The 19,272-nt window shown below is 39.7% G+C and overlaps 4 protein-coding genes and 1 non-coding gene across 9 annotated transcripts; 1 reads left to right on the plus strand and 4 right to left on the minus strand.

Annotated features, from left to right (window-relative positions):
* Positions 1 to 205: 205 nt before the first annotated feature.
* LOC106365985 (coatomer subunit alpha-2-like) lies at positions 206 to 4,690 on the minus strand. Its single transcript, XM_048741545.1, has 3 exons — positions 3,949 to 4,690; positions 3,218 to 3,712; positions 206 to 2,911 (listed from the first exon to the last, which is right to left on the minus strand). Exons 1-3 carry the CDS (start codon positions 4,154 to 4,156, stop codon positions 426 to 428), a joined length of 3,189 nt encoding a protein of 1,062 aa, XP_048597502.1. The 5' UTR covers positions 4,157 to 4,690; the 3' UTR covers positions 206 to 425.
* Positions 4,691 to 4,904: 214 nt separating this feature from the next.
* LOC106365986 lies at positions 4,905 to 7,089 on the minus strand. 3 transcript variants are annotated; one of them, XM_013805511.3, is made up of 11 exons: positions 6,926 to 7,089; positions 6,737 to 6,831; positions 6,533 to 6,641; positions 6,357 to 6,455; positions 6,209 to 6,274; positions 5,999 to 6,115; positions 5,775 to 5,849; positions 5,582 to 5,684; positions 5,433 to 5,480; positions 5,239 to 5,360; positions 4,905 to 5,137 (listed from the first exon to the last, which is right to left on the minus strand). In XM_013805511.3, the coding sequence occupies exons 1-11, from the start codon at positions 6,989 to 6,991 to the stop codon at positions 5,045 to 5,047; spliced, it is 993 nt and encodes a 330-aa protein (XP_013660965.2). In that variant the 5' UTR covers positions 6,992 to 7,089; the 3' UTR covers positions 4,905 to 5,044. The 3 variants fall into 3 exon arrangements, with proteins under 3 accessions (XP_013660965.2, XP_048597503.1, XP_048597504.1); XM_048741546.1 differs by having other exon boundaries at positions 5,239 to 5,480; XM_048741547.1 differs by having other exon boundaries at positions 5,239 to 5,480; positions 6,533 to 6,621; positions 6,926 to 7,026.
* Positions 7,090 to 7,680: 591 nt separating this feature from the next.
* Positions 7,681 to 14,915, minus strand: LOC106365987 (kinesin-like protein KIN-7M, chloroplastic). Of its 2 annotated transcripts, none has more exons than XM_013805513.3 (25): positions 14,254 to 14,915; positions 14,047 to 14,144; positions 13,849 to 13,938; positions 13,714 to 13,766; positions 13,404 to 13,469; positions 13,245 to 13,298; positions 12,956 to 13,015; positions 12,672 to 12,750; positions 12,513 to 12,580; positions 12,350 to 12,406; positions 12,164 to 12,268; positions 11,725 to 11,829; positions 11,400 to 11,507; positions 11,163 to 11,294; positions 10,892 to 11,074; positions 10,627 to 10,782; positions 10,269 to 10,406; positions 9,990 to 10,109; positions 9,837 to 9,887; positions 9,689 to 9,736; positions 9,433 to 9,573; positions 8,571 to 9,290; positions 8,209 to 8,350; positions 7,984 to 8,104; positions 7,681 to 7,882 (listed from the first exon to the last, which is right to left on the minus strand). In XM_013805513.3, the coding sequence occupies exons 1-24, from the start codon at positions 14,604 to 14,606 to the stop codon at positions 8,019 to 8,021; spliced, it is 3,213 nt and encodes a 1,070-aa protein (XP_013660967.2). In that variant the 5' UTR covers positions 14,607 to 14,915; the 3' UTR covers positions 7,681 to 7,882; positions 7,984 to 8,018. The 2 variants fall into 2 exon arrangements, with proteins under 2 accessions (XP_013660967.2, XP_013660966.2); XM_013805512.3 differs by having other exon boundaries at positions 10,627 to 10,785; positions 14,254 to 14,914.
* Positions 14,916 to 16,289: 1,374 nt separating this feature from the next.
* LOC106365988 (D-ribulose kinase) lies at positions 16,290 to 18,948 on the plus strand. Of its 2 annotated transcripts, XM_013805514.3 has the most exons (9): positions 16,290 to 16,446; positions 16,536 to 16,735; positions 16,917 to 17,056; positions 17,161 to 17,413; positions 17,511 to 17,643; positions 17,725 to 17,813; positions 17,935 to 18,212; positions 18,306 to 18,375; positions 18,555 to 18,948. In XM_013805514.3, exons 1-9 carry the CDS (start codon positions 16,293 to 16,295, stop codon positions 18,759 to 18,761), a joined length of 1,524 nt encoding a protein of 507 aa, XP_013660968.2. In that variant the 5' UTR covers positions 16,290 to 16,292; the 3' UTR covers positions 18,762 to 18,948. The 2 variants fall into 2 exon arrangements, with proteins under 2 accessions (XP_013660968.2, XP_013660969.2); XM_013805515.3 differs by lacking the exon at positions 16,290 to 16,446 and having other exon boundaries at positions 16,913 to 17,056.
* A 111-nt stretch (positions 18,949 to 19,059) lies between these two features.
* TRNAP-CGG lies at positions 19,060 to 19,131 on the minus strand. Its single transcript has one exon. It is a non-coding gene; the product is annotated as a tRNA-Pro (tRNA).
* Positions 19,132 to 19,272: the final 141 nt, after the last annotated feature.

Below are 19,272 nucleotides of genomic sequence, written 5' to 3' on the forward strand. Positions count from 1 at the left end.
TTGGAAATTTAAGTCCGTGGATTCTAGTATTCTAGAGGCCAAAAGGAAACTTTCCATGCACATATATAACAGCTCAATGATCAGCCTGTGAATTTACAAACTGATCCACACGTGATATAAAAAGAAAATTTAACCACATTGCTTTAGCGGTACGGGGTACACCAACCTAGAACGAAAAGCATAAACCATAACTCACAAAACCAAATCACACAGAATAAAACCAATAACATGCTGACCAAACTTCAGGTACAAGAAGGCATCTTCTAACTTCTAAAGAATATCATAATGAAACGAGAAAAGAGTGAAGCCATGTCTTTAAATCATAACTGGAAAATACTTGTTATATCATAAACAAAGAAACAACTCATTATATAACCTCATACCACTGTCACAGAAGACTATCAAAGTTATCAAATCTGAATCTATCACCGGACTTGAGAAGGAGAGCATAGCAAACCAGATGCGTCCGCGCCAATGACTGCAAGATCACAGATCCCACAGATTTTTCCTTCCTGGCTCGGTACAAACCGAGCAGTGCAGTAAGGACACGACACGTTTTCCTGTCCTCTATAGATGGGGACATAAGTCGACCCGCATATCACAAACGGGTTCCTGAAGTCGTAGTTGAGCTCGGTTGCATCAGTCATGTTGCGTTCAGCGGCTTGAACAATTTGTCTAGCCGTCTTGGCTTGGCTTTCCGTTGGGTTGGTTTCCAACAATCTTTTGGCGAAGTTATAGGCAGTGGCGAGGTTCCTCGCCTTGTAGCAGACTCCCATTGCACTCAACAGGGCGAGTCTTAAGTGAGGTGGCTGGAGGTTTGCAGTGAGTGAAGTAAGCACAGGAGATGAAGAGAAAGCAGGAAGATAGCTATGGCTGCCACTGAACAGATCGAGAAGCATCGATTTCAAAGGCGCAAAGTTCTTTATGCCAAGCTGTCTGTGGAGAAGACTCATTGCAGTGTCGAAGCTTCCCGCTGCAGCTTGCTCAGCAGCAAGGGGAGATTCCTGGCTCCATATCTGACTTACGTCCATCCCTTGACTAGGTGTCATAAAGGGAGTGTCAAGAAGCTCAAGTCCTCCCCATCCAGAACCCTCTCCGTCTTCTTCAACATCAACCATGTCAAGTGCATCACCCCAATCGCCTTCTTCAACGTCATCATTTCCACTCTCAAGTCCTCCTTCGAATATTCCTTTCATAACTCTCAGAAGAGGCCAATCACCACCACACACGACGGGAATCGGTGGCATAAGAAGCGAGTGAGTCTTCCCTTGAGGCAATGATGGCACATCGTCCCCTAGCGCAATCGAAAGCCGCTCAGCGATATCCTTTAAGCCATGAACCGAAGCAGTGATATACGCTAGAGGCAAAAGACCACCCTTCTCCAGTATCTTGACACGCTCTTTAACATCTCCCAAGTAGAGAGCATTCTGAAACTGACCCATTACGTCCTTCTTCTTCATCAGCTTTGAAAGCTTTTCAAGATTACCAGTGATAAGATAAAGAAAAGACAACCTCTCGATGCTCCTCGTCTGCTGGTACGCAAACTCGACGATACTAGAGTTGCCTCCTTGGCGAAGAGCCTCCACTCCAAGTCTAAACCAGTAATCTTTCTCGTTAATCTTTGTAGCGGAGGCAACAGCTACACTCATGTTTCCACTTTCAATAGCCAGGTTGAACCGGACCCTCTCGTGGCCTTCTTCTTCAACAAAATGTAATGCAACTTCAGGGAACCCTTTCTGCTGCATGTAAGCAACCATAGCCTGCCCACTTATCCGGGAGCCTTCTATCATCCTCGCTACATGATCAAATCTCTTCCTCATCAGCGCAAGCTTGAACATGTACTCAGTAGCATTAACTGTGATCTCCTTGTTTCTCCCATCCCGATCCAAGAAAAAGATTTTATCACTCGAAACCTTGGTGATATAGATAGGGACAACCAGGGTTCGGATGATTCCACTGTCTCCATTAGGAAGACAGTACTTGACATGGTTCAAAGTGGTGTAAATGAAGACACCGTTGTCGTCATCCCAAGCTCCACTCTTCACACGTGTCGTCGTCTCGTGGAGCGTGCACTGGATGACAAGTTCCTTTTTGCTGGCGAGAATGATAGTATGTTTGCTGAGCAAAGCAACACTCTCCATATCATTAGACCAAACAACATGCCTAACGGACGGTGTGTGAACTTCACCGAGGACAAGTCTTTGCGTAAGGTCGAACATAACCACTTTATCCTCACATCTGCATAGCAGAGTTCCGGTCCCAGCGTAAAAGATAGCATATGTTGGAATAGGGAGAGGAATCTTTTTAACCACCTCGTTCTTTAGATTCTTCACTACTAGCACCTCCTCCTGGCCGGTGCTTTTATCGAGAACAGCAAACCGCTTACGAGCGATGAATACCGCAGAACCACCACCACTCACCCTCTTTGCATCCCGCTGCACAGTACCACTCCTTATGATGTACAGCTCGTAAGAACCACCATCAAGATCTGAGCTGATCAAAGCTGCATTTTCCGTAGGACTGTGTGATACAGTCCTTGGACGCTGTATAGGGATAACTTGCGAGTCTTTCTGAGTTGAATATTCGTAGCGACGCAAGAAACCATCCTTGGCGTAGAGCAAAGAATCACCACTCAAAGCAAACGCAGGACGCTCTCTTTCAAGTTTGAAGACGATCAAACCGCTGTCGTGTCCGGCTGCTAGTAGATTAGTCTCGGGATGAGCTGCGAGTATCCAGAATCTATCGTTTTCGCGACGGAAAGTCTTGATTTCAGTTCGCTTGGTAGCGTCCCAGACACGGATGGTCTTATCCTCGGAGTTGGATACAATTACGTCATGTTTCGCGTGGAACATAACTGACGAAACGTTACTCGAATGCCCTCGCAGTGTATCCACTTCCCATGCTTTAGTTTCTGCATTTTTTTATATATTTTTTTTATTAGAAACACACACATCACTAACTCAGCTTTTGCTATTTCAAGATAACATCAAAATAATACTCCCTAAAGTTTTAGAAAACAATTTGATTCACAAAGATAAATTTTTTATGCTTCCTATATAAAATTTGCAAATTTCAATAAAATTAATTAAATTTATTGAAAAATTATTGGTCAAAAAGCATTGGAATTTGATAATTTTAAAAACAATGCATAATTAATGTATTTTCTTGTGAAAACATCAAAATATCAACTTTAAAATACATAGGGAATATTACTTACCGTTGGTACGCCACAGTTTTACTTTGCGGTCATCTGCACCGGAGACAATAAGAGGCAGAGTGGGATGAAAAGCAGCCCAGTTTACACCTCTGTCGTGACCTTCAAGGACGTACTTGACTGTGGCATCAAAAAGATCACTGTTCATCTGAGTCAACCCCATGATGTCGTCGTCATCAGCAAGAGGAGTCTTCTTCTTATTCCGGAGAGGAGCAATATCCCAAACACGGACAGTCTGATCTAAGGAAGCCGATACGAGGAGGTCTTCCTTTGGATGGAAAGAAGCACACATAACATAATGGTTGTGGCCAGCCAAGACAGAGACACAAGTCCGTGATTGCCAGTTCCATATGCGGATGGTCTGGTCGTCGCTGGCGCTGACAATCCAAGGGCACTCGTGATGGAACTGAACCGTGCGGATGTAATCGAGGTGGCCAAGAAGAGTGAAGAGACACTTGTGTGTTTTGTAGTTCCAAACTTTAATCTTGTAATCATCACCTGCAAAGATTAAAAGATAATTGCAATTAATAAAAATGCACAAACCCATCTGAATTTTAGAATCTCATTTTAGTTATACAAAAAACACACAAGTCACGTAAATATGTTCAAGCTATAACATAGATTTAATATAAGATAATTCATTTTTTAGCTTAAGAAACCTAAACAAAGGTTGGAACATATTCAACCTAACATTCAAATATTCATCGAAGGACGTAAGTGAAAAAAGCATGTACCTCCGGAGACGAAGAGAGGCTGAGAAATGTGAAAATGAACACCACGAACAGGTCCGTCGTGTTCCTCAAACGTATCGATCAAAGTAGCCATACGATAATCCCAGAGCTGGATGACGCCAGTGTGCAAACTGGAGAGAATCCATGGTCGCTTAGGGTGAAAGCTCAAACCTCTAACTTGGTTGCTACTGGTCTCGAACTTGGTCAGCATAATTGAATCACAAAATCACGCCCTACAGAAAGCAGATAAAAGAGGAGGAATCATGAACAAACAAAAAAAACATAAATGCAACAAGTAAGATGATTAAGCAGGTGCAGTCACGCTAACCCTGAATGATCTCAGAGAGAGAGAGAGAGAGACTTTTATCTTTACGTTCATTAAATGTGACCACCAAATGTGTATATAGAAACTTTATAACTAAAATAACGGACTCTTATTGGTCTGATGACATGACACCATTTTGATTTTTTTTCCTTCATATCCAAGGAAGAATAATCACTAGATTTTGATCCCAAAAAAAACACTAGATTATATTTTCTTCCTCTGATGTCCATTTCTTACAATCTTTTTATTGGTCGAGTGACAAGACAAAATCTTCATATCAAGAAAAATCTTATTATATTTTATTTACATATTTAGTTTCTTCAAGTCATCATATGAATAATTGCTAAAATCTTATGATTGGTTGAATAATGCAATTCAAATTTCTTCGCATCAAATGAATTTTTCTGATAAGAAAGAGAAAAATGTTGTAACTATATTTTAACCAATAAAAATAAAATGAAAAATATTATTAAAGAATTCTACATTAAAATTCTAAAACAACATTTATTTTTAAAATGAAAATTTTAATCTACAACTACAAGTAAACTAAAAATCTGAAAGAGAGGGAGTAAATATTATTCGGTTGGTTCATGAGGTGTTCAACATAATCTTTTCAAGCTTTTGATCGTCTCTATGAAAGTAAAACTATTGACTTCTATTTACGTAAAGTGTCTAGCTTGAATCTTCAATGGCAGAGTCAACATAACAAAAAGTTCATTATGAGTTATGAATTGATATTTATATAAATTTGGGAGGATATATATATATGTAGATTTAACCCTGAAGTGATTTCATAATATCATTTGCTCTGGACTCGATCCCTTTGAGATACTCGATCAAGATTCGCTGCTGGTATGAACCTCCTTCCTGGTAGGGGCCATCAACATTAAAAACACGGATCAAACAAGGCGGTTATCATCTGAATCAAACCCGGTTAGACTCCCCCTTCACAAGTTTCTGTTACTTACAGTTCGAATCAGCGTGCGCTCAACTCGTTTCTTGATAACGGCAGATAGCTCATCAGGTGTTACATCTCCTTTCCCGATTGTTAACCCTTCTAAGAAAAGCTTGTTCCATTGTTCCTCAGGAGCTGAAAAGACATACACCAAATGTGAACTTCTTTGCGTCTGACTACATTTGAAAATAAAGTTGCAGAAGAGACCTTTGATCAGAGTTTCCAGAAATTGCTCCGCCTTTAGGACGTCGTTCCCTGTGATCGGATGCAAACGTGATGATGAGATTATGTTTCGTGGATAATGGAAGCTTTAGGGTGAGCGAGTGACATTTTTGAAAATGAGCAATGTATGTAACCTTTCTTTGCGTAGCTCCGCTTGGAGAGGATGGTAGCAGCATAGAGTTGTAGAACTTTCTGCAGCATAGCCGCAAGCCCTGGTTTGTCTTTATCTTCTTTTGCCTGGAAACAACCTCAAACACTTATACAGGAAATACCATTTTTCTTTCTTAGAACATCACCTGTTTCAAAACAAGAGTAATTGCACTTTACCTGCCGTAGCTGAGCACTAACTTCTGAAAGAAAACCTTCATCTAATTGTCCTTCTTTTTCCCGTTGTATTATTTCCTGTTAATAAATTGATATCATCAGTACCCTACTTACTATTATCACAACAAGTAGATAACCCCCCTCTTCTTCGAAACAGAAGGTTGTATTCAATATACAAAACTGTAGATGTAGAACATGTTTTGGTCAAAGGACAAGTATGCGTACACCTTTTCCATTTGATTGATGGCTTGAGGATCTCTTGGAGGCCATGAGATTTCTTCCACTCCTTCCACAACGGGTCTTAATATCCCTTTCAGAACATCAGTAGCCGTCTCTATCTTCTCCTACATGGATACAATAAACTCTCAGTCAACTAACAAAACTGGATATGTAAGGCAATGAAAAGCCCAAAAGAAGAGAGAAGAAGAAAAAAAAACCCGAGTCTTATTCACAACGCAGTCAACAATGGTCATCACAGTTGCAGCTAACTCCTCATAGTCCTTCTGCAAGAGAGACATTAGTGAAAAAGAGAGCTTGAAAAAAATCTGCTTGATCATTAATAATAAGAACAATAGAAACGCTTGCCTTGTCATCATCTGACTTGCAAGTATCCGACCTGGTAGCCAGTCTAATCCAAAAAACTTCATCAAAGGCAAGAATGTTTTCAACGACAAGCTTCTCAAGCTGTTCCAAAGGAAAAATGGCACCAAACAACATAAGAAAAGAAAACATTTCGATTGAGTTGAATGACAGAAACTAACTTCTCTAGGGTTTGCATCTTTAAGAGCATCTATCATCCGATCGAGTTCAACAGTCTTCTTAAACGCTCCTTCTTCAGCTCCTCCCTTGACTGCACATATCAAATGTCTCCTGTTTTAAAAGATTCAATCATTACCTCAATATCTACACTGTGCATTACACAGCTTGGAAATAAACAATCGAAAATAAAAAACTATTAGAATCACCTTCGCTTCAAATCAACTCCAGAAAGCAGAGAAATTTTCCACAGACTCGAAGATACTAAAACCCTAGAAGTACCCAATCTCCAACGCGAGCCACCCTGCTTGAAAAAAAAAAAAAAACAAAAAAAAAACATTGAAAATAAAGTCGAATTTCTCTAATATTGGCTGAAATGATGATAATAGGGAGGTCACCTGCGAGCGTTGATGATAATGAGAATCGCAAGAGGATAAGCATTGAACAGAGGATATTGCCGCCATTGAAGTGAAGTGAAAGCTCTCTCAGCTGCTATTCTCACGACCGTTCAAACTCTCCGTTACCAAATCCTCCTTCCTCGGGCAGAAGACATCACACGTGTTTGCATTATTTTGGGCTCACGTGATCTCTTTTTCATTACTGGGCCCAAACATTTACTCTTCAAGTCCATTAAGGCTATACTTTTTGATCCAAGGTATACTTAAGTGGAGGTACATAAATCTTCTTTCCGAATATTTAAACAAAGTCTTTTTTTTTTTCGAGCAACTATTTTTTAAACAAAGTCTAAAGCATAGCTTCATGTGTAAAAAACAATAATAATATGTAGAACTAATTTATATACACAATACAATCATCATTTTGCACATTTCATGCAAGACAATTAAAAATTAGTAGAATACATATTGTTCGTCACAAATTAATAGCTACAGTATCACCTATGTAAAAAAATTGTCTCTGTGTTTTGTTTACAACTTCTAATCTTGGTTTGACTGAAAGAAATTTTAAAGGCAAAATGACAAAAAGGACCAAGATCATTTTCATTAGATTTTCACACATCTTACTATAACTTTTATTTTTGGTACAATCTTACTTTAACTTTTTCACATGTATGCATTTTCTTTTGACCTCCCTCTTTACTTGAGAACAGTAGAGAGGAAATGTACAGATCTAATTCAAAATTTTAAGACTTATGTACTTGTAAAAAGAGTTTCCTGTTAAAAAATAAATCTATACATATATGTAATATGTTATGTTTCCTCTTTTCGTCCCATTTTTTATAGAACCATATACCAAACCAAGACTGAGACACAAAATAAAAAACGAAAAGCATTCAAAAGCCTGGAAAATATTAGCAAAAAAACAGGCGTCGACTCTTTATGTAGTTCTCTTTACACCTGCAAAATCACATGGAATCGCATGTCAAAAGCGACTTAATCTTGTTGAACTAAATAATTTTGATGTTAATGTTTGCGAGTGTAGAACATAACTAAATTACCTTGTGCTCAAGAGAGAGGATGGACATGTCAGTGGTCAAGAGGGAAAGGCGAACAGACGATCAGAGATATTGGTGCGGCAGATTGGGCACTCGGAGCAGGCAAGTGAACAACATTTACAAACTGTGTCAAAAAAATAAGGCAGATATTGTGATTCTTTAGTGTACTAATAATAATTGTTGATGAATATAGGATCCCCAGGAAAGTAGTGAGGGAATGAGACTTACGGCAGAAATGACGGCAAGGGAGGAGAATCGTGGCTGTTGGCGACTCAAAACAAACTTTACAGACATGTGAGTTTGCGTCTGCATTGGCAGCTGCTGCCGCCTGTGATTTCATCTCTTTCTCTTTCATCTCTTGCATTCTTGCCTGTTACGTAAAAAATAGCTTCAAATACAATTCCAAAATAACACTTATAGGCATATATATTTTTGGGTACTTTGGAGGTATTTTTCTAACCCAATCCAAAGCTTAGTATGGAGCGGGTAAGGGGTATATATGTATATATGCCTACTGCACAGACTGTGTAGTAGGCTTATAGACAACTAAAAATACTGAAGGAAAATATAAGGCAAATTTGCAAAGGTACCTTAAGACGAGCAACGAGGGGTTCCTCCTTTGGTGTCTCTTCAGCCTTGGCAACTATTACTTCTTCAGGTGCAATCAACACTTGTCTCTCTTTCAAAATGCCATTGTTTTGACTCTCGTTCTCTAAATCTGTAGCTTCGTCTTCCATTGTAGACTCAGTGATGGGAGGTTCGTGACTCTTTGGCCCGGACAAAACCCCACCACTTGCTTTCTTCAACTTGGCAACAAGTACCCACATGTTGGCTAAATCGTTTTCCAAAGCCTCCTCTCTTCTCTTTGCTTCTTCCGCCTTTTTCCTGTACTCTTCTTCCAAGCATTGTTTCTCAGCTAACGTGGCCTCTAGAACTGCTTCTCGCTGTTTCCTCGCCTGCAACTCCATTTTTAGATCTTCTTGGTTGAGATTCCACGAGTCTGTTATCCTTGCCTTTCTCCCTGGCCTTGTCCCATTGCGATTTGCCACACTGTTCATGGAGTTATTGTTACGCGTCTGAGCTGCCGCCGCTAAGTCTCGTGCAGCTACCAATTCTTTTTCCAGCTTTGCGTTTTGAAGCGAGAGCTTTGTTACTTCATCAGCTAGATTTTTCAGCTCAATTGCAGCTGCAGAGGCCAATTCCTTAGCGTACGAAGCTTCTTCAGCAAGTTTTTGATTTTGCACTCGTAATCCACTCGTCTCCTCCACAGTCTGCACATGCTCTAACTTCAACTTTTCATTCTCTATCTCCTGAAGTATAAAAACATAAACCGATATAAACCAGAGTTGAGAAAACATATTATCTTTTGTGTTTTTTCACCATCTCCTAGCTACCGGTGCAGACATTTATAAGGCATAATTGACAAGAGGGTCTAAGATTTAGATAAATTACCTGAGTTTGTACTTTCTTTTTAAGCTCGTCTACATACTCTTCACTGACAGCATTACCAGAACAAGACGGTGAGGGCTTCTGACTCGATTGCCTTTGCTCTAGAAGGCGCACCTTCTCGTGTAATTCATTGTTCTCAGTGCACTGCAGTTGTTAGAGCAGGAGTGAATAAACAATTATGACTGAGATTAAAGCAAGAAAAAATGCTATGTCGCATGTAAAAAAAAAGAGAAGGAAGTGGCAGTGACTTAGGAGTGACCTTTTTCTCTAGTTGTTCTTGGAGGATGCGATTATCTGCTGATATGATCTGATCCATAGGTATAACACAATAAAAAATACATTGATAAGCAATCTTCATTTTCGCTATAAAACAAGACGTTTTATTCAAGAGAAGACGCATATTGTACCTCCAGCTCAAAGTTCTTCTCATTGCATTGTGTCATCAATCTCATAACTTTCTGGAAACAAAAAATAATCAAGATACCTTCAGCTGATCCACATTGTGCCCACAGCTTAACAGGATAAATGATAATGATGATCGGATGTGGAGATTAGATTACCTGTTGCATCTCAACCAGTGATGCATTAGCAATTGAAGCTTCACCACCCTCAGTTATTCGCTGTTCCAAAGACCTCATTTGTGTTTGTTTTTCTTGAATTTCTCTTTCTAGACTCTGGATCTGCATGCAGATATTTGTTAAGTTCTATAGACGCACATTGCGGAACCTCTTTTAAAGTTTAAGGAAGGGCACAAGCCTTTTTTCTAATGGGGTCAGAATTAGGAAAAGCATAATCCTACAGATATATTGAATTCTAGAAATATAAAGAAGAATCTTTACTTGGGGCTTTGAGTTTTCTGGATCATTTACGGACTGATCCACCAAGCGCTTTAGGGTGCTTTTGCTGAAAGCTATCTCACCAGCAAGCATCTTAACCTGTTCGACAAGAAGGTCCATTTCATCCGGAGTCATGCCACCCTACAATAGCCACAACTATTAGATGTCATTTCCTGGCAAGTGCACAGTGAGAAAATCACACTCATAGATAAAAAAAAATTAATGGTTGAATGCGACCCTGAATCATGAAACACCCTTGCCCATAAGCTATAACTTATTAGTTTTGAGAAGAAGAATAAATGAAACTTCTAGTAAATGAAATCTGATGTTAAAATATACACGATAAGTATCCCAAACTCACTTGCGATAATTCTGCACCAAAACCAACCGGAGAATTTTCATCCTTCAACTTGCTGGAAGACCGCCGGTGCTTAAGGCCTGAAGAAGCATCTGATACAAGAGACAGAGTCGAAGATGGAGACGCCAGATTATCACCATCCAAGAGCAGAGATTCCAACTTCTGAAGAGAAAAAAGAATGTATAGAACATCTTGTTCATTGAGGTACCAACATGCAACTAGTAGGTAAAGGAACATAGTGGTAATCTAATTTGAATGGACAACTTACATCATCTTTACCAGCAGAAATGCTGCGCTGGTGACTGGGTACATCACCTATATATCCCGGAATGGAACTCTTGGTAGAGACGAGTATGAGCTTTGTAAGCTTTTGGATTCTACTCATTAGAGCTGCTTTAGCTTCTTCTTCTTCCTCCAATCTGGATTGCATTTTCACTTGACCTTCTTGTAGCTGTTTAGTAAATAGGCAGTTCTATTCATTCACCAAAATGAATAAAGTTAAATAGTCATGTAATATTAAGGTTTGGGGAGGTCAGAACCTGCTGCCTTAGGCTCAATAACTCCTCGTGGCTGACACCAACAAGCACACCCTTTCTTAATTGTTCAAGTTCTACTCTAAGGGTCGAGATTTCTTTCTGATATTTCTTAATCAATGACTTCTCATCTATAATCTGTTTCAAGAAGAAAGAAAACAAACCAAACAAGAACATTTAAGCGGGGTTTAGGTGATACTCTACAGAGAAGGCAAGTACATAACCAAACGAATAAGAAATCACCTTATTGCGTGAGGCATTAATTTCTATTCTCTTTGCCCTGCTGGCAAACTTCAGTGTATTATGGGTTTCCTCAGTACTGCTTGACGCAGGAGTAACTGTACATATGAGCTATAAAAATTTAAGGAAATAAAACCGAATTAGCTTCTGCTCATTGCCATTTTGAATTAACATCAGCGTGCATGCACATCTTACAGGAGCTAGCCAATATAAACAACCTAACATTGTCTTAACTATGTTGTTTGAGACATCCCAGTTAAAAAATACGAAAATCAATCGTGGACCGTGGTGAAATGGGAAATATTCACCAGATACAGAAGAGTCGTACCGATACATGCCCATGCCCGCTCAATGAAGATTGCAGGAGTCGAGTTAGCTTAGAGTCCCGAAATGGGACGTGAGTTGTTTTGCCTTCAGTTAGTTTTCCAATTACCTGCATGTTGAAACCATACGAGAAAGATATAATCATAACATCCTTAAAATTCATCTTAATGGATAGGTTACTGAAGATGCTATCTTTGACATATATACACACACAAAAATGAGAAGAGACTTCTCATAATTAGAGGCATTGATCATCAGGATACACTAGCATTACTACATCATGCACTGAAGAATACATTTAACAAGAATTCTGTTCCATAGGACTGGAAGTCTCTTGCTAAGCCTCTAGTGCCACCAAATTGGATGTGGTAGCAAACCATGATTGCAAGGAAATAGAACATCCGACAGGTTAAAAAAGCTCAAGCAGAAAGAGAGACACCTACAGTTCCAAGAGTCAGAAGACTCTTGTTGATGAATGAACCCTCTTTCCTCCTTAGTCCAGTTGTCTCAGTTTTGGAACTCTCAGACCCAGCTAAGTCGATCAAATTCTAAGCAAGAAAGAGACACTGTGAGAGAACTGTCTAAAAAGACGAGCGATTTTATGCAATGACAGAAGAAAGAACCCTTACTAGTTGAGAAAAAATAACTCCATCATATTGATCTCCATGAGCACTACTTTCAATCATCTGCAAACAAACAATAGTTGAACCTTAAAATGCATAGCAATGACAATTATAAAAGAACATTAGTTTAGGAATAAAACATGGGATGTTCGCTAGATCGAAGATGTACCAGTGTAAATATTGTGTGACTTCTGCTGCTCAGCAAATTGAAATTATTTGAGCCAACATGACGATGTTCTGCCGTTGAAGATCAAAACACTAGTAAGGAAAGGCAAAAAAAAGAGTATCTAATAGAGCGAAACAATGATTTAGAAGTAATTATTCTTACCTTCCCCAGCTTCAATGAAAGATAGCGCATGACCTGGAGATAAAACAACTTCTTCCTTGATACCCTCAACGTAAGTGCCCTATAAACAATATCCACTCTAGATCAAACCAAGGTAATACATCAAAGTAACAGGATGGATGCAAAATGAACAACTCATCATATGTTTTCATCGTTCTAGTCCTTGCCAGAAAGAAAATATGAAATCAGACAAACAAGTAAATGCTCTTGTTTGATATACAGTTGTATTTGCATGAGTGTGTATGAGAGAGAGGGCAAGGTTAAACCTGGGAATCCTCTCTTATGCGTAAATTTTGCCCTGTTGGATCCAGTAAATCATTTATCACCTGATAAAATGACAAAAGTAAGATAACACGCCGATATGTGGGAAATATAGGACCGTTCGCCAAAAACCAAAGACATGATTAGTTATCAGGCAAGTTACTTAAACAAGGGGAGATGATCCTCTAAGTGAGGAAAATATGAAACTATATCTGAAGCTAAAAGTCTGAACAAGAGGGTCTATTTACCGTGTCAATAAATGATATTATATGATGGATGGATATTTTCACATACCTCGTTGTATATTTCAAGATAAGAAACACGGAGCAAGAACTCTCTTCCCGTAGTCTGAAATTAAAAATGATGTAAGAAACTCATTGCACGAAAAGGTTCATGAAGAACTGTAAATCAATGGAGGACCATATAGGTTATAACTAGAACAAGATCACTTACTTCCTGGATGATACTGAACACGTCTTTTATTGCTAATGGTATGATTCCAGGAAAGTCTTGATCACCCTGAGCATATTGCAAAACATTTTCAACATGTATATCTGGACCTCTGGTTATTTAATGGAAATCCAAGATGAACATGATCATCAGATGACTTAACAGAAGATAATTTTGGTCAATCTTAAATCAAAATATCCTTATACATCCTATGGCAATCAAACATTTTTAGCAACTATAATCTAGGTCACCCGATCTTTGTATGGTATCTTTCGCAACATATAGGAATACAAACCACACTGAGAGAACTTACATGCATTGTATGTGTCTTTCCACTGCTTGTAACACCATAAGCGAAAACGGTACCTGCCAAGTTGCCAACACAGTCTCAGAAACTTCCCTGCAATCAATGTCCACTTTAATTGATAACGCAGCCGTACTTCCTTACCATTAACACCTTCCATAGCTGCTTTGACAACAGGTTTAGCAGCTACGTCATAGACCTCTACAGTCGTTGCTTGTGGTCCAAAAACTTTATCTGTCATCAACATATTCGCAAGAAACGTTCACATAATCCCTAATCAATGAACAGTAAACTAAATCGAAACTAAATTGAATAATCTCCGCAATAAATTGATAAGAGTACCGAATGCGTAAGCTGTGAGGGGATTGTACTCATTCCTGACCATCTTCTCCGCGTCAGGGTACCAAGCGATTTCATCTCCTCTTTGATACTCCCTCTCACTGCAATCAAACAAACAAACAAACAAACGGCGGAAAAAATTGACCGAGTTTCGTTTCGTAAAATTGAATCAAATTAGATCTGCAATTGTGGGGCCCAGATCTAGCGTACCTCATCGGGCGAAACCGAACGGTGACGGAGATGCTGTGGCGATCAGAGGTGGCAGTCGACATAGGCTCGCTAATCACCCCATCCGATGAGTAAGGGACGGGCGACGGAGGTTTATAGTTTCCGGAGCCGCCGAGGAGACCGGGATCGGAGACGGTGCGACTAGTCGCCATAGATCGGGATCCGCTTACGGCGGCGGAATTGTAGACTGTGGAAGCGGATGTGGAAGAGGAGCGAGGTAAGAGGCGGTTGTTCATGTGAGAGGAACAAGTCGAGGAAGCGGAAGAGTAAGGGCTGGGAGGTCTTCGGTGAGAGAAAGGAGAGCGGCTCCTCGTTCTAGATGACGATGAAGCCATACGCTAATTAACTCGTTGAAACTCGGATTCCGAATCGGTGAAAATTGTGGAAGAAGAAAGAATCAATCAAAAACTTCCAAATGTGAAGATGCAGGGAATGTGTCAGTGGAAGCTCACATGGCTGGGGTCAGAAAAAGCATTATGCTCTCTTCCTCTTCTCTCTCTCTTCTCTTCTCTTCTCTCTACTTTTCCATTGTTGAGCTATGTGATTGTGAGAAAGAGATAGTGAGACCACAAGAGAGAGAGAGAGAGCGATTGTTTCGTCTTCTTCACGCGATGGTGGTGAAGAGAGAGAGAGAGAGATCGTTGAAGATATTTTTTTAACAGATTTTGAATTTCTGATTAATGAAAGTATTATTAACTGCGTGCTGACGTGGCTATCGCTCAAAGACCAGTTTGGAGGTTTGAAAATTGAACGTGGTCGAGTGTTTAAAAGTAACCGCGAACCGGGTGAAAAAAAGGTTTTCGAAATAAGGCTGAAGGAGCCAAACGAGCGGGAAGAAAGATGGTCAGTAAAATATTGTTTTCGTCTTTTTTACCCTTTGATTCGCTAAAACATTTTATTCCGGTTCAACCTAACCGATCAGAATTGAAACCAACAGTAAAAATCTAAAAAAAATGGCATTCTATTGAGAGTGGCATAAATACTGGTATATAACATGTCAAATAGATAACCAGTGGTGGTAGTGCAGTGGCGTTTGAGGGAAGAAACCCAATACGGCGAACCCTGATTCGAACCACATGAATATGAACTATTGTTTTCGGCTAATTTGAATGTCTAGGAAATAGTCTATTCATAGGCTATATTTCTATCCGAGGGTTATGTATGTGTCTTTAATAGACTCAGATTTTATTTTTTTTCAAAAAAAAAAAACGTCAAATAGATTCAGTACTGAAATTTAATAATGGACTAAATGAAACGAAACATTGTCCTCAAATAGATCACGTATTAAATCCTCCCACAAAAGACAAATACCGTATTATGTACTTTAAATAAATTTATAAAATAGATTTATTTAAAATCCAACCGTATGGAGTTATTACAAGCACGTAAATTGTATTTCTTTGTGTAAATGCTTATGTTACACATTAAAATGAGTAGGTGGGTCCATTAGAGCTAATATAATAGAGAGAGTGTTTGCTTCTCGAAGCTAAATTAAGTAACAGATGACATTGTCGTCCCTCCCACTTTTTAAGCTCCACCGCACATATGGCTCACACGCGCATGCTTTTCTTCCCTCACGTGTCATGTGGTGTTGTTATTATTTTTTAATTATAGATTTTGAATTTTCATATTTATGTAGGAACATTATTATTACACCATTACTCAATGATAGGAATATAATTCTAAATCAAGATGAAGATTTCAAAAGAGAGTGTGTATTAGCATTCGCATGTAAATTTCAATATTGGAAAAAGATGGTTCACGGAGAGGGGGGTTGTCATCATTATGACTTCTGGGCCGCAACTAAAGCGGGCCTAGTGTGGACCCATTTACTGAAAATGGGAAACCAAAACCACACGCATTAATAGAACCGTTCGATGATGTGAAGAAAACTAGGGCCGAAGAGAACGTGCAGCCCAACTGCTTTTGGTTCGAAATTAAACATTGAAGGCTATTATAGTAAAATCACGGTTTCAAATAAAGCAAAGAGCAATCCAACGGTCACGAACTCCTCCTTATCTATGGAGTTGGGAGAAGAAAGCAATCAGCCTCAGATACACACACAAAAAGGAGGAAACGAGAGCCACATAGAGAGTGAGAGAGTGAGAAAAATGCTGATGCTTCGTCAAGTTCAGATCTCTTCGTTTAAGCTCTTCCAGTCTCCGAAACAACCAGGTACATTGTGCCTACATTTGATTACTTTCTCGATTTGAGTCTGGGAGGAATCCGTCAGAGATGATAATCATGGTAATGTTGAATCTCAGGGTGTTGTAGCTCAAGGAGTGTCACTCTACCGAGAACTAGGTTATACAGGAATCGATCTGGTTTGAGAGCTATGGGTGGCAATGGATTAGAGAAACTGTATCTGGGAATGGATTTTGGTACTTCAGGTGCTCGTTTTACAGTCATTGATGAACAAGGAGTGATTAGAGCTGAAGGCAAAAGAGAGTATCCTCCTTTCATGGTAAAACAAAACGAACTATATGCTTCCTTTGATCTGTATTTAACCTTTGATTTGAGGACTTAAGAATCCATCTACACATCATTAGCATCTGAGATATTATAAGAACAAGATTTAGAAAAGTAGCTATTGTCCTCCTCGGATATTTATGGGGCTGAGTATGGTTTGTTTGTCATCTAGATAGAGGGAAGAAAGCATGGATTGGGTTAGCTCATGGAAAGCAACTCTCTTTTCCTTGCTTGAAGACATTCCCATTACTCTTCCTTCCCTCGTCTCTTCCATTTCCCTTGATGGGACTTCTGCAACTACTCTCATCTTAAACAGGCATGTCCTCCCTTTTCCTTCATGTTCATCATCATCATCACCATAGCAGTTATGAAAGTCATTGAAACGTTGTTTAAATTTCCTCCGCTAATTATGCGCAACAGTGAGAGTGGAGAAGTTCTGTGTCAGCCTTTTCTCTACAACCAGAGCTGCCCTGATGCTCTGCCCGAGGTTAAGTCTATAGCGCCAGCGAACCACACTGTCTGCTCTGGCTCCTCCACCTTGTGCAAGCTCGTCTCTTGGTGGAATCTTAAGCTTCCCAACAGAGAATCAGCGGTATTGCTGCATCAGGCTGATTGGTTGCTGTGGTTACTTCATGGTAGACTTGGAGTGTCAGATTACAATAATGCCTTGAAGGTAATCATTCTCTGCATCAAGCAGAGATTTCTGATTAGTTCTAACAAGAGAATGTAACTCATAAGTGTTTTTTTTTCTGTTTTGGATTTGAGTACAGGTGGGCTATGATCCTGAGAGTGAATCATATCCATCATGGTTGATAAGTCAGCCTTATTCTCAGTTATTACCTGTGGTGCAAGCTCCTGGAACGTCAATAGGCAATCTGAAAGATAGCATTAGAAGGCAATTCGGTAAAAACAAAGTTCTTTGCATCTAAGAAACAATCAATGAAACGCAACATAGAGTTTCAGTTTTCCTTTTGGCTTGAACAGGATTTCCTGATGATTGCATTGTCTGCACCGGTACTACTGATAGCATAGCTGCATTTCTTGCAGCACGCGCAACTGAACCTGGGAAAGCTGTAAGAACTCTGCAATGCTTTCTGAATGTTATATATCTCTTAGCTACACACAACCTTGTGAATAACTCCGCGCCAAATTTTGATGTTTGCATGATTCCTTTGCATAATTCCCTTTTCAAAGGTAACTTCATTGGGCTCGACCTTAGCCATCAAACTTCTGAGCACCAAAAGGGTGGATGATGCGAGGTATGGAGTCTACAGCCATCGCCTGGATGACAAATGGTTGGTAGGAGGAGCCTCCAACACTGGTGGAGCTATTCTCAGACAGCTATTCAGTGACGAACAGTTAGAGAGACTGAGCCGAGAAATCAATCCTACGGTTGCATCTCCTCTAGACTACTATCCTCTGAAAAGCAGCGGCGAAAGATTTCCTATAGCTGACCCTAACTTGGCTCCCAGGTTTGTCTGCCTTTCTCATGTTCTCCTCACAGGTCTCTCTGTATATTTAATCTGCGTCGATTCACACTTAAGGTGCATTGTTAAATGTTGCAGATTACTTCCGCGCCCAAATAGCGATGTTGAATACTTGCATGGTATCTTGGAATCAATCGCACGTATTGAGGTACAAATTATTTCCCACATGACTAACGATTCTAGTTTTCTTCACGAGTTATCACTCAGAACAAAATGGTTACAATGCATGTGATTTTGAACAAAATGGTTACCCTGCATTCATTTTAGTCTTCCAGCACCACAAGTTTCAGTTATATTCAAGTAGCTTGGGTTTATGATGCATTGCAGGGGAAAGGCTACAAGTTGTTGAAAGAGATGGGAGCAACGGAGGCGGAGGAAGTGTTGACAGCAGGAGGTGGAGCCAAGAACGACAAGTGGATAAAGATAAGGGAGCGAGTTCTTGGTTTGCCTGTGAGCAAAGCTGTCCACACGGAAGCTTCCTATGGAGCCTCTCTTCTTGCGTTGAAGGGTGCCAAACAGAAGAGGGGATTGTGAGAGACAGAACTCATCTTCAAGACAAGAGGATATGTTTCTGCTTTTGTGAGAACAGATTGCTTGTGAATAAAAAACAACACATTTTCAAGAGGATATGTTTCTGCTCTCGCGAAATATTAATGGCAGCGATTGTATATGTTGTATGTTACTGACGCTGTTTATTGTTATTGTACAAACTTTTACTGCAGTTTTGGTATTGTGTGGCAAAATGCGCGCCATTTAATACGTTACAAAAAAAACTAACGAGTTTTTACTACAATGAATGTAGCTCTGCATCCGGAGAAAAATAAAACAAAGAGGGGTGTTCCGAGAATCGAACTCGGGACCTCTCGCACCCGAAGCGAGAATCATACCACTAGACCAAACACCCTTTTTGTTTAATTTCATCAAAATATATTATTAGAAAGAAAAACAGGCATGGCTGCTGCAGCCTGCAGCCAACTAATACAAAGAGGAAGTAGTTGAGAAGTAACGGATTTGGATAGTATAATCTTTTATATACAGGGGAGCC

This window comes from Brassica napus, chromosome A9 (assembly GCF_020379485.1).
Source record: "Brassica napus cultivar Da-Ae chromosome A9, Da-Ae, whole genome shotgun sequence".
Classification (NCBI taxonomy): domain Eukaryota; kingdom Viridiplantae; phylum Streptophyta; class Magnoliopsida; order Brassicales; family Brassicaceae; genus Brassica; species Brassica napus.

Bases quoted from the DNA above. Each gene is read 5' to 3' on its own strand.
- LOC106365985 (XM_048741545.1), bottom strand. From the start codon at position 4,156: ATGCTGACCAAGTTCGAGACCAGTAGCAACCAAGTTAGAGGTTTGAGC. The intron at 3,713-3,948 runs GTACATGCTTTT...TAATCTTTGCAG, and splicing joins GCCTCTCTTCGTCTCCGGAG to GTGATGATTACAAGATTAAA. The intron at 2,912-3,217 runs GTAAGTAATATT...AAAAAAATGCAG, and splicing joins AAAACTGTGGCGTACCAACG to AAACTAAAGCATGGGAAGTG.
- LOC106365986 (XM_048741546.1), bottom strand. From the start codon at position 6,991: ATGGCGGCAATATCCTCTGTTCAATGCTTATCCTCTTGCGATTCTCAT. The intron at 6,116-6,208 runs GTTTTTTTTTCT...GTATCCATGTAG, and splicing joins GCGTTGTGAATAAGACTCGG to GAGAAGATAGAGACGGCTAC. The intron at 5,685-5,774 runs GTAAAGTGCAAT...GGTTGTTTCCAG, and splicing joins TTAGTGCTCAGCTACGGCAG to GCAAAAGAAGATAAAGACAA.
- LOC106365987 (XM_013805512.3), bottom strand. From the start codon at position 14,606: ATGGCTTCATCGTCATCTAGAACGAGGAGCCGCTCTCCTTTCTCTCAC. The intron at 13,939-14,046 runs GTACTCTTATCA...TGTTGATGACAG, and splicing joins CCTCACAGCTTACGCATTCG to ATAAAGTTTTTGGACCACAA. The intron at 8,105-8,208 runs GTAAGTCTCATT...TTTTTGACACAG, and splicing joins CCCTTGCCGTCATTTCTGCC to TTTGTAAATGTTGTTCACTT.
- LOC106365988 (XM_013805514.3), top strand. From the start codon at position 16,293: ATGGAGTTGGGAGAAGAAAGCAATCAGCCTCAGATACACACACAAAAA. The intron at 18,213-18,305 runs GTTTGTCTGCCT...TAAATGTTGCAG, and splicing joins GACCCTAACTTGGCTCCCAG to ATTACTTCCGCGCCCAAATA. The intron at 18,376-18,554 runs GTACAAATTATT...GATGCATTGCAG, and splicing joins AATCAATCGCACGTATTGAG to GGGAAAGGCTACAAGTTGTT.